General features: G+C 33.3%; 1 protein-coding gene across 36 annotated transcripts in view; it reads left to right on the forward strand.

Annotated features, from left to right (window-relative positions):
* CCDC7 (coiled-coil domain containing 7) overlaps positions 1-13,909 on the forward strand; it is a 293,096-nt gene that overhangs the window by 199,891 nt on the left and 79,296 nt on the right. For 33 of the 36 annotated variants that reach the window (XR_007475369.1, XR_007475372.1, XR_007475373.1 and 30 more), the window contains 3 exons: positions 142-243; positions 7,827-7,943; positions 11,631-11,738. Coding sequence is in view for 27 of the 36 variants with exons in the window: in XM_049705547.1 (XP_049561504.1) it covers positions 142-243; positions 7,827-7,943; positions 11,631-11,738 (327 nt within the window). In the remaining 9 variants the exon portion in view is untranslated. The remainder of the gene's footprint in view (positions 1-141; positions 244-7,826; positions 7,944-11,630; positions 11,739-13,909) is intronic. The other 3 variants (XM_049705534.1, XM_049705541.1, XM_049705548.1) reach the window with 1 other exon arrangement.

Below are 13,909 nucleotides of genomic sequence, written 5' to 3' on the forward strand. Positions count from 1 at the left end.
TCTCAATAATGTGGTATTTGACTTTATTGTTTCAAACCATGAGAAGAAATATTCCTGGATAATTGACATGTGTTTGAATTACAGAGGATTTTCAATAAATCCAGTTCTCTATTTAATGGATTAAAAGCCTCTTTCTCGTAGCTCAGAAAGCAGAAGACGTATTACCCGAGGATGAAGTTGAATTGTCAAAAAGCCAATCTCAAACTAAGAAACTTAGAGCTGTCACAATGAAAGCACTAAATAGTAAGTATGATAAATTTCAATATTATTGATTTATTTTTAATTAAAGTAAGTGAAAAAAAACCCTCTCTCTTAGGTTTATGAATGTTTACTCATATCTTTTGTATAAATCTATTAGATCAAATATATTTACTGTGTTAGTCAATTCTTTTTCAATTCCATTGAAGTTTCGTTTATTCTGTGTTACTAAGAGATGTATGTTAAATTTTCCCACTGTGATTACGGACTTCTTTGTGTTTACGGGTAGTTTAGCCAGATTGGTTTATATATTTGGAAATGATGTTATTAAATGTGTACAAATATATATATATATATATATATCTTATATATCTTAAGATATATATATATCTTCCTGGTAAACATGAGCTATAAAAGTACACTGTTTATCTCTGTAAAAGTACACTGTTTATCTCTAAAAATACATGTCTTTTGCCTAATGTTTATTTTGTTTGATAATAATATAGCCATGTTTGCTTTCTTATGATAAGTATTTACACAGTCTTCTGTAAACAATTCAGACAGAAGTTTGTGGTGTTTTGCATGGTCTCAGTAATTTTTTCATAATGATCCTAAACCACAACAGAAGCCCAACAGTTTCTTTATTAATTAGTTGTGTACAAACAACTTAGTACCTGTTGGTTACTGCATAACTTTTGTGGGAACATAAATTTTCAACACTGTTAGATAAGTACCTAAGAGCACAATTGCTGGATCATATGGTAAAACTATAATTTAACTTTGTAAGAAACTGCCAAACCGTCCTCAAAGTGGCTGTAGTGTTTCGCATTCCTACCAGCTACGAATCAGGTTTCCCATTGCTCCACATTCCTGACATCATTTGTTGTTTTCAGTGTTTGAATTTTAGCTATAGATATGTAGTGATATCTCACTGTTGTTTTAATTTACAATTGCTTAATGATGTATATGCTGAACATCTTTTCATATGCTTATTTGCCATCTAAATGACTTCTTTGGTAGGTTATTTGTTCACATCTTTGCCCACGTTGTAATTGTGTTATTTGTTTTCTAATTGTCAAGGTTTAAGAGTTCTTTGCATGTTTTGGATAACAGATCTTAAATATCTGTTCTGTAAATATTTTCTCCCAGCCTGTGGCTTGTATTATCACTCTCTTAACAGTGTCTTTCACAGAGCAGAAGTTGTGTGTGTATTTTTCTTAATGAAACCCAGCTTATCAATTTTTTTTTTGGATTGTGCTTCTGGTGTTCTATCTGAAAAATCAACACCAAACGTAAGATCACCTAGATGTTCATCTGTGTTACCATCTAGGAGAATTATAGGTTTGCATTTTACATTTAGGTCTATGAGCCATTCTGTGTTAATTCTTGGTAAGGCGTCAGGTCTAGATTCACTTTTTTTTTGCATTTGGCTGTCCAGTTGTATAAGTACTATTTGTTGAAAAGACTGTCGTTTCTCCATTGAATAGCTTTTGCTTTTTTGACAGAGATCATTGACTGTATTTTTATAGGTCTATATCTCTTTGTTCTGTTACAATTGACTTACTTATCTATTCTTTCACCAATTGTCTTGATTTCTGTAGGAAGCCTTGAAGTTGGGTAGCATCAGTTCTCTGACCTTGTTTTTCTTCAATATTGTATTGGCTAATGTAGGTATTTTGCTTTTCTATATAAACTTTAGAACCAGTTTGTCAATATCCACAAAATAGCTTATTGGAATTTTGCTTGGGATTGCATTGAATCAAGTTGGGAAAAGCTAACAGCTTAACAATATTGAGCCTTCCTATCCATGAACATGGAAAATCTCTACATTAAATATTTGATGACGCTTGTGTCTGAAGAGTTATACTTAAGTATTTCATTTTTGGTGCTAATATAAATGGTATTGTGTTCAATTTCAAATTTCACTTGTTCACTGCTGACATACAGGAAATCAATTGACTTGTGTATATTAACCTGTATCTGGAAACCTTGCTATAGCCAGCTTATAATTCCAGGAGTTTTGTTGCTGTTGTTGTTCAACAAGAATAGTTTTGTTTATTTTTCTCAATTTATATACTTTTTCTTTCTTTTTCTTGACTTATTACATTAGCTGTGAGTTCCAGTATGATGTTGGATAGGAGTGGTGAAAAGAAACATCCTTGATGTATTCCTGATCTGAGGATGACAGCATTTAGTTTCTTACCATTAAGTGTGATGTTATCTGTTGGTTTCTTTGTAGATGTCCTTTATCAAATTGAGGAAGTTCGCACTATTCTTGGTTTGCTGACAGTTGTATCATGAATGGATTTTGGATTTTTTTGAATAATTTTTCTGCATTTCTGATTGATCAAATGATTTTTTTCTTTAGTCTGTTGAGTTACGTTAATTGATTTCCAAATGTTGAGTCAGAATTGCATACCTGGAATAAATCCTCCTTGGTCATCATATATAAGTATTTTTATACATTGTTTCACTCAATTTGTTAATATTTTGTGGAGGATTTTTGCATCTTATTTGTGAGAGATATTTCTTTGCCTAGTTTTGGCATTAGATTAATATAGTTTAAATCTATTGTGATCTGAGAGTATACTTCATACGATTTCTATTCTTTTAAATTTGTTAAGGTATGGATTTTCAGCCTGTTGTATCTGTCTGTTACTGATAAGATGGTATTGCAAGCTGCAAGTATAAAAGTAGATTTGTCTGTTTCTCCTTGCAGTTCTGTTTTTGCCTCATGTGTTGATATTTTGTTGCTCTGTTGTTAGGTGCATACTCATTAAAGACTGTTATGTTTTCTTAGCTATTGACCCCTTTATTATTATGTAGTGCTCTCTTTACCCCTGGTGATTTCCTTGCTCTGAAGTCTGCTTTGTCTCAGATTAATATAGCTTCTCTGGCTTTACTTTGATTAGTATTAGCATGATACACTTTTCTCCATCCCTTTATTTTCAGTCTACTTTATCTTTATATTTAAAATGAGTTTCTTGTTGACAGCTTATAGTTGGGTCAGTTTATCACTCTGACAGTCTCTGTCTTTTAATTAATAGACCATTCACATTTAAAGTGATTATTGGTATTTCATTTAATATTAATCATATTTGTAACTATTTTCTCTTCAGTGCCCTAGTACTTTATTTTTCACCTTCCACTCTTTTCCTACCTTCTCTGGCTTTAACTACATGTTTAATATGATTCCATATTCTTTTCTTTCTTAGCATATCAATTATATTTCTTTAAAAAAATTTTTAGTGATTGTCTTAAAATTTGCAGTATACATTTACCACTAATCTAAGCGTACTTTCAAATAACACTATGCCACTTCATGGGTAGTGCAGGTATCTGATAACAGTGTAATCCCAATTCCTTCCTCCTGTCACTTATGGAATTGTTGTCATTCATTTCATTTACCTATAAGCTATAATCACTGAATACATTGTTTCTATTATTATTATGAATAAACTGTTATCTGTTATATCAACTAAGAGTAAGAAAAGTTTATTTTACCTTCATTTATTTCTTCTCTAATGCCATTCTCTTTATATAGATCTAGGTTTCTGATCTGTATCCTATTCCTTCTCTCTGAAGAACTTCTTTTAACATTTTCTTTCACTGCAGGCCTACTGGCAACAAATTTTTTTTTTTTTTAATCTGAGGAAATCATTATATCTCTTTCAGTTTTGAAGGATAGTTTTTCTGGATACAAAATTCTAGGTTGGTTTATTTTTTTCTTTCAACACTTTAAATATTTCTCTCCATTCTCTTCTTGCTAGCTTAGTTTGATGAAAAGTATAAGATATTTTTATCCTTGTCCCTCTATAGATAAAGTATATTTGTGTTTTGTTTTTGTTTTTCTCTGGAGTCTTTCAAGATTTTCTCTTTGTCTTTGATTTTCTGCCATTTGAATATGATACGAATAGGTGTAGCTTTTTTTTGGTATTTATCCTTTTTGGTGTTCTGTGAGTTCCTATGATCATTGATTTGATGTCTGTTATTATTTTTGGAAAACTCTCAGCCATTATTTAAATATTTATTCTGTTTCATTGTTCTCCTTCTGATGTCCTCATTATGTGTATATTACACCTCTTATTATTGTCCAAAAGATCTCTGATATTTTGTTCCTTTTTTTCCATTTATTTTCTCTTTTCAATTCGGGAAGTTCCTAATGTCATATCTTCAAGCTCACTGAGTCTTTCCTTGACTGTATGCAATATACTGATGAGCACATCAAAGAAATTCTACATTTTTGTTGCAGTGTTTTTGATTTCTAACATTTCCTTTTGATTTTTTCTTAGAGATTCCAGATTTCTGCTTACATAACTCTTCTGTTCTTGCATACTGTCTCTTTTTCCATGAGAGCTGTTAGCACATTAGCCATAATTACTTCACATACACAGTATGATAAATCTAAGATCTCTGTCGTGTGAGTCTGGTGCTCATACTCTTTAGACTAGGTTTTCACTTTTAGCGTGTCTTGCATTTTTGTTGTTTTTGTTGTTGAAATCCAGACATGATGTATTGTGTAAAAGGAACTGAGGCTTATATAGGCCTTTAGTGTGAGGCTTCATGTTTATCTGGTTAGGTATTAGGCTGTATTTTTTGTTTACTGTAGCTGTAGGTATCAGATGCTAAAAGTTCCTGTATTATCCCTTTTTTTGTCTCCCCTGATATCTTTGGGTTTCCCTTGAGATTCCTTAAGTAGGGTCTGAGGCTTGCTGTCCTTTTAGCTGTAACTTGCAATTATATAGGAGGCTTATTAATGTGGTGGTAAGGTGTCAGGGAAGGGGAAGCATTCTGTAATCCTCTGATTAGGTCTCAGTCTTTTAGTAAGCCTGTGTCGCTAGGTTTCCACCTTCACAAGTGTTTCTCATGTCTCTCCTACTTGTTTGGTAAGACAGGAAGGCTAGAAGGGGCTGAAATTTTATATCTGCTCACCCCCATGTTGAACATTTCCCTTCCCTAAGGTCTGTTAGGTTCTGGTAAACGGTGTTTTGGTTAAGCTCTGGTAAAATAGATTCCCTTGAGGGCAGTCTTTTGTTAAGGAGAACAGAAAGCTCTGGGCATGATTAAAAACAGTTACTTTCCCCTCTCCCTGTTGGAAGCATGTGGCAATTTTCCTCTGATCTTCATCCTGAGAACTTGGTTGGGTTTCCTAGACATGAAACTCATAGTAACATGGGGGTACCAGTAAGATTCAAGCTAGTATATACTGAACTTTCAGCAATTCATCAATCACAGTTTAAGTGTTCCTACTAGTCCTGACTTCAGTAGTGGGCTTCTGCTCCTGGGGTTCAGCTGCCAATAAACTATGCTTCTTTTATCCACCTCTCTCTCCAATTTGGGGGGCAGCATTTTGCCTTGACTTTGATAAGAAAAAAAATGTTTAATTTAAAAAGTTTGCTAGGCTTTTTTCTTATTGTGAGAGTGGAAGTAGTGACTTCCAAGCACTGTACATGTCATACAAGAAATAGAAGTCCTCTCACTACTATTATTTTAACATTTCAACATCCTGTATGATTTAAACTCTATTATTTATGATTTAGCGGCCTTTCATGTACACATTTTTTTGTTTTTCATTTATTGTACATTTGACATAAAATGTGTAAATTTAAGGTGTAAAACATGTTAATTTGATACATTTATATATTGTTATATGATTGCCATTGTAGTGATAATTAGCACCTGTATCACATTACATAATTATTCTTTCATTTTATTGGTTGGAATAATTAAGTTCTAGCCTATTAGCAAGTTTGATGATTTTAGTACAATATTGTCTATATTCGTTATACTTTGCATTAGATCTCTATTTACTACTCACATTTGTATACTCTTAAACAACATTGATTCTGTCACCCCACCCCGTGTCCTGTGGTTAACCACAATTTCTTTCTCTGTTTTTACAAGTTTTGCTTTTTTAGATTCCACATGTAAATGATGTCATACTGTATTTTCCTTTCTCTGTATGACTTATTTCTCTTAGCATAATGTACTCATGATTCATCCATGTTGTCTCAAATGGCAGGGTGTCCTCCTTTCACATGGCTGAATAATACTCCATTGTATATATATATACACCACATCTTCTTTATCCACATCCACTGATGGACTCTTAGGATGTGTCCATATCTTCCTGTTGTGAATAATGCTGCAATAAAAATATAAGTACATATATCTTCTCAAAATCCTGTATTTATTTGCTTTGGGTATGTACTTAGAAGCGGAATTGATGAATCAGATGGTAGATCTATTTTTAATTTTTTGAGGAACCTCCATATTGTTTTCCATGGTGGGTAGACCAATTTACATTCCCACTAGCAGTGTACAGAGATTTCCTTTTCATTATATTTTTGCCAGCACTTGTATCTCTTGTTCTCTTGATGATAGCCATCCCAACATGTGTGAGATGATATCTCATTGTAGCTTTGATTTGCATTTCTCTGATAATTAATATTGTTGATCATCTTTTCACATATTTGTTGGCCATTTGGTTGTCTTATTTATTTATTTATTTAAATTAATTTATTTATTTCAATTTATTTTATTTTTGGTTGCATTGGGTCTTCATTGCTGCACACAGGCTTTCTCTAGTTTCAGCGAGTGGGGGCTACTCTTCGTTGCAGTGCACGGGCTTCTCATTGCAGTGGCTTCTGTTGCAGAGCATGGGCTGTAGGTGCACGGGCTTAAGTAGTTGTGGCATGTGGGCTCAATAGTTGTGGCTCGTGGACTCTAGAGTGCAGGCTCAGTAGTTGTGGCCCATGGGCTTAGTTGCTCCAGGGCATGTGGGATCTTCCTGGACCAGGGATCGAACCTGTGTCCCCTGCATTGGCACGCAGATTCTTAACCACTGCCTCACCAGGGAAGTCCAGTTGTCTTTTTTAGAAAAATAACTTGTTAGTTCTCTGCCGATTTTTCAGTTGGATTGTTTGGTTTTTTGTTATTAGGCTGTATGAATTCTTTATATATTTTAGATATTAACCCTTTATCTGATACATGGTTTCCAAAATTTTCTCCCATTCCAAAGATTGCCTTTTCACTATATTAATTGTTTCTTTTACTGTGCAGAAGGTTTTAACTTTGATGTAGTCCCATTTGTTGAGTTTTTCTTTTGTTGTTTGCGCTTTTGGTGTTACATATTAAAAAAAAAAAAATCATTCCCAACACGAGTGTCAAGGAGCTTCTTCCCTACATTTTCTTCTATAGTTTCATCATAATTTCTGCTCCATATATTTATCATACCAACTTTACCAGAACTAGGTAATTGTTAAAATGATAATGATTCACATTTTGGTTTTGTTTATAATTTTAATAAGAATATTTTTTGGTGCTTCACCATAAATCAAGGTGTTATCTGTTGGATTGAGACAGAAATATATTCTATATTAAGAGAGTAATGTCTAGGAGTAAATCTATAGTTCTAATTTTTCACAGAGTTTTATCAAGAGTAGATATTGAAATCTATTAAGTGAACTTCTGACATTTATTGAGTAATCATTTTTCTCTTCTCACTTGATGTAAGAATATCTTCCTAACCTCTAGACATTATAATCTTCTTGGAATTAGGCCGCAGTATGTGGTTTTCAGTAGTGTTTCTGTATTTAGTTTACTGAAAGTTTTCTTCATCTTGGTAGATCAAGATGCGAATGAACTCTCAGATGAGAATTTTATACTTGAAGATCTAGTACTAGCTAAAGGATACAAGGATAAAATTCAAACAAGTGGAGTTTATGAGTCTCAAAAATTGAGAGGTATGAATGATATTGATAAACATATTTTAAAAGTCATCATAAAATATTTGACAATTTAAAAATATATTTTAAATGTGCATCAATTAGTTTATGTTTTATAGTTGAATTTTTTCCTTAGGTTAGATATTTTAGAATACAATGTAACAAAAATTGGAATTCTGCAGAACTAATAAATGCTGTAATGATATTAGCACCCCCCATTCCTTCTTGTAGTCTTTAATATTCTCATTATTATACTGTATTTCTTAAATTTATTGAGCAAGAAACCCTGCCTTTCTCTTTTTATGGAGCAGTGTTTCATAGAGAACAAGTTTAGGACATGCTTTTCTAGGAATCTTATGGAGCTATTACAGTTATTTCATTTTTAAAAGTATGACTTACATCCAGCATTCACATTTCAATTCTTATCAAGTACATTATCTGCTAAAAATATTTGTTATTATCCAGTAGACCTATTCTTTATATTGTTATATGGTTTCAAGAAGAGAAAAGGAACATTTGTTTTTTATCTACTGGATCTTACTCTTGATATCATTATATATTTTCTACTGTAGTTCTTTGATATTAGTGTATTTTTTGTTGTATATTTTAAATAAATTTATCTGTTTATTTTTTCTGTTTGCTTAAAAAATGGATTTGAGGAAAAATGGACATTATTAGAAAGATTGGAAAATTTTTATTTGGATTTTTGACTTAGTGTAACAGAAGATTTGGTTTATCTTTGTGCTTCTTAATTGGAAGATTGGGATTGACATATCTACACTATTGGTACTATGTTTAAAATAGATAACTAATGAGAACATACTGTGTAGCACAGAAAGCTCTACTTAATGCACTGTGGTGACCTAAATCAAAAGGAAATCCAAAAAAGAGGGGATATATGTATATGTATAACTGATTAATTTTGCTATACAGTAGAAACTAACACATTGTAAAGCAACTATACTCCAATAAAAATTAATTTAAAAAAAGAATATTTTCAAGTGAAAGAGAACCAAATAAAACCTAGGTGTTTTAGGTTGTTTCTGTTACTTTTAATTTATTTTGAAATACAGAAAGGTATGATAAGAGTTAATGTAATGAACACTTGTGTGTCTGTTTCCCAGTTTAATGAATATAATATACGTTAAATATTGAAGTCCGACCCTCTCTATTCCTCTCAGATTATTGCCTCCTTCTTTTCTGAATTTGATGTTTATCATTACCATATATATTTCTTTATACTTTTGTTAGGTATGTTTTCATCTGTAAAGGATTTATGCTATTGTTTTGTTTGTAGTATGCTGTATGCTTTCTTAAGCAACTTGCTTTTTTGGTTCAAGATCACTGTTGATAATTCTAGTCCTTATTCATTTATTTTTATTGCTGTATATTGACCTGGTTTATGAATATATTATAATTAATTTGCCCATTCTCCTGTGGATGAATATTTGTGTTGTTTCCATTAGGAGATGCCTATCTTCTTATGAGAGGTAATGGTAGGGGTAGTGTTTAAAAGTACGGATGCTGAAAATAGACTGCCTGTCTTTGGTGCCTACCTCTGTCTCTTACTAACTGTGTAAGCTAGTTAATCTCTCCATGTTTCAGTTTCTTCATCTGAAAAATAGGGCTAGTAATAGTATGTACCTCACAAAATAATTGTGGGAATTATGTGAAATACTTTAAAACAATGGATGCCTGAGAACCACCAGATGGTACTGAACCCTGTATATACTGTGTCTTTTCCTGTGTTTCCTGTCCATAATTTATTTGATGGTCAATAGGTCATTATTAGTATAATAAGGGTTCCTATAGCATAAGCACTGCAATACTGTGACACTCAATCTGATAACCAAGATAGCTACTAAGTGTCTAATGGGCAGGATATACAGCATGGATACGCTGGACAAAGGGATGATTCATGTCCCAGGCAGGACAGAGCAGGACAGTGTGAGAGTTCATTACCCTACTCAGAACAACACGCAATTTGAAACTTATTAATTGTTTATTTCTGGAATTTTCTGTTTAACATTTTTGGACCAGGGTTGACCACGGAAACTGCAGATAAGGGGGGACTACTGTATTTTTGACCTTGTGAAAGAAATAGAAAATTCCATTTTTATGTGCTATAGCATAGGATTTAATCCTTTAAGATTTATGAAGAATTCTACCCATGAAAATATTTGTTCTTGGCAGTTTTCAAAAGTGATTAATTTAATTGCACATTTTAATTTTTAATTGTTCTTTCCATTTTTTTCCTGGCATATCTTGTTTTTTTTTCTTCTTTTGAAAGTACCAATTTAATCTAGATTTTAAATCTTATTTCTGTTCCTAGATGATAGAGATATATTGGTGGATAAATGATGATGTTTTCCAAAGAAATATAACCAGTTATTGGCTTTCAAATCCCACCCACATGTTAGAATTAATCCTTTCCCAAGTTAGGTAATTCTCTTGGGTCAATAATTGATGATTTGTTTTATCCTACGAACATGCTTAAAACTTTTTAATTACTTGCAGATATTTTAAAATCTTGGAGTTCTTGTAACTAACTACCTTTCTAGGTTCTCTTGCGAATTTAGATGACCCAGGAACCTCAGACCTACATTTGTAACAATCAATGGGAGTAATAACTTTATATAAGATATGTACAGGCATACCTGGGAGATATTGTGGGTTTGGTCCAGACCTCTGCAATAAAGTGAATATCACAATAAATTGAGTCACACAAATTTTTCGTTTTCCAGTATATAGAGAAGTTATGTTTACAGTATACTGTAGTCTATTAAGTGTACAGTAGCATTATGTCTAAAAAAAGTACATACCTTAATTTAAAAATACCTTATTGCTAAAAACTGCTAACGATCATCTGAGTCTTCAGCGAATTGTAATCTTTTTGCAATAGTAACATCAAATATCACTGATCACAGATCACCATAACAAATATAATAAAAATGAAAACATTTGAAGTATTACCAGAACTACCAAAATGTGACACAGAGACATGAAGTAAGCAAATGCTGTTAAAAAAACAATGGCACTGAAATATAAAGCAGAAACTAACACACCATTGTAAAGCAATTATACGCCAATAAAAAAAAAATGGCACTGATAGATTTGCTCCATGCACAGTTGCCACACACCTTCAATTTGTGAAAAACGCAGTATCTGCAAAGGGCAGTAAAGGTGAAGCACAATGAAATGAGGTATGCCTGTGCTCTCCATTTCATTTCTGCTATTCATGCCACTCCAAACATCATCAGGTTTATTTCACTCATACTACATTCTCAATCTCAGTAGACATTTCAGTTTACTAGCTAGAGTGTAGGTTTTAGAGTCTAAAGGAACAAAATTCATTTCAAACTTTTGTGCTTAATAACTATGTGACCTTCCAAAATATGCATAATCTCTCTAAGCTCTATTTTCCTCATCTGTTAAATGAGAATAAAAATACCTACTTCCTAGAATTCTTATTAAATGAGATAATATTTGAAAAGTACAGATATAATAATATCTGGCAACTAGTAGCTAGTAAAGTTTTAAAAATTTTTAGACATATTTGTATTTAATTGAATAAGCAGTATGTTAAATTGTTAATTAAACAAGATAAATAAGTATACGGTAAATCGCTCTTATTAACTTTATAATTTTACCCCAACAAAATGTTAGTTTTAAATCAACTAATCTGGCAATCTATTATTATTACAGTTAAAAATGAAGCAGCCTCAGAACATCCAGATACAGCAGAAAATCTTCCAGCAGTGAATCCATCAGTTAATGACCTAATATTTCAATTAGGTTTAAACAAAGTGGTAGGTAAGTAGAGATTTATAATGTTTGGGTACAGTAGAACACTTACTAAGAGTTACAGTATTTCAACTGTGTAGTACAGTTATTAAAAGAAAACAAGAAATTCAAACATAGGACAACCTTTCTCAATTTAATACAGTTGGCCCTCTGTATCCATGGGTTTCACATCTACAGATTCACTTGACCACAGATCAAAAATATTCTGAAAAGAAATTTTCAGAAAGTTCCAAAAAGCAAAACTTGGATTTTCCATGCACTGGCAACTATCTACATAGCATTTATGGGTATTTATATAGCATTTACATTGTATTAGGTATTATAAGTAACCTAGAGATGATTTAAAGTATACAGGAGAATGTGCATAGGTTATAGGAAAACATTACACTGTTTTATACAAGAGACTTGAGCATCTTCAGGTTTTGGCATCCACAGGGGATCCTGAGACTAATCCCCTGCAGATACCGAGGGACAACTGTAATAATTTCATTATTTTATTAACCAATCAATATATCAATTAATACGTATCTTTTTTTTTTTTTTTTTTTTTTTTAAGTGGTACATGGGCCTCTCACTGTTGTGGCCTCTCCCGTTGCGGAGCACAGGCTCCGGACACGCAGGCTCAGCGGCCGTGGCTCATGGGCCTAGCCGCTCCGCTGCATGTGGAATCTTCCTGGACCAGGGCACAAACCCGTGTCCCCTGCATCGGCAGGCAGACTCTCAACCACTGCGCCACCAGGGAAGCCCAATTAATATGTATTTTAAAAGAATTTATCATGTGCTCATTACTCCACCAAACGAACATTAATTAGGTAATGCTTAAGACTTTATCTGCTCATAAAAAATATATGTATAGGCTTTTCCCTACATTATGAATTTTCATGACGTAGACTAGATGCTATATTATCAGTTCCTCAGAGAACACAATTTTCGTTACTTATATCATCTTTTATGATAACAAGACAATGAAAAAATGGAATTATCACTAGATAGGCAATATGGCTGCTTTGTGATCTTCTTATCACAAAGTTGGCAAATTTCTAATAGTTAAAAAACCTGTGCTAGGGAATTCCCTGGTGGCCTAGTGATTAGGATTCAGGGCTTTCATTGCCATGGCCTGGGTTCAGTCCCTGTTCAGAGAACTGAAATCCCACAAGCCATGCAGCACGGCCAAAAAAACCTATGTTAAAGCTGATGTGGCCAAAGGACTAAGTACTTAAGTACTTTGCAATAAGATAAATTTAAGTGTTCTGTAGCAGCTTTCAAACAACCACTTTAAAGCAGATGTCAGCAAAATGGCAGACTAGGAGGCCCTAAGCTCTTGCTCCCTGACAGAAACATTAAAAAAAAAAAAAAAAAAGAGGGCTTCCCTGGTGACGCAGTGGTTGAGAGTCCGCCTGCCGATGCAGGGGACATGGGCTCGTGCCCCGGTCCGGGAAGATCCCACATGCCGCGGAGCAGCTGGGCCCGTGAGCCATGGCCGCTGAGCCTGCGCGTGCGGAGCCTGTGCTCCGCAACGGGAGAGGCCACAACAGTGAGAGGCCCGTGTACCGCAAAAAAAAAAAAAGAAAAGAAAAGAAAAGAAAAACAAAAAGCAGAAAGCCATCAGAACCAACTTTGTCAGAGCACTGGGAAACAGTGAAATGTTTACAGTAACCAAGAGAATGCACAATTAAGAAAAAGCCATCTTCAAACTTGTAAGAAAATTTTGTGGAGATGTGAAGCAGTGCCCAGCACAAAAAAAATCTACAAAGAATAGGAGCACTCCTAGCATCGAAGGGATTACCACTAGACCTGCTCTATAGAAAATGCTAAAGGAAATCCCTGAGGTTGACGTGAAAGGATGTTAGACAGTAGGTTGAAGTTGTATGAAGAAAGATCTACGGTATAGGTAAGTACATGGCAAATATAAAAGCCAGTATTATTGTAATTTTAGTTTGGAGCTCTACTTTTAATTTTATATAATAGTTTAAAGAAAAATAATTATAAGTCTATGTTATTGGGCACACAGTGTATAAAGATACGATTCATAACATCAGTATCAAAAAGAGAGGGATTGAGCCATATAGGAGTACAGCTTTTGGATGTTATTGAAGTTAATTGGCATCAATTTAAACTAGATTTTTTATAACTTTACGATGTTATACATAATCCTCTTGGTAACCAAAAAGAAAATATCT

Source organism: Orcinus orca, chromosome 2 (assembly GCF_937001465.1).
Source record: "Orcinus orca chromosome 2, mOrcOrc1.1, whole genome shotgun sequence".
Classification (NCBI taxonomy): domain Eukaryota; kingdom Metazoa; phylum Chordata; class Mammalia; order Artiodactyla; family Delphinidae; genus Orcinus; species Orcinus orca.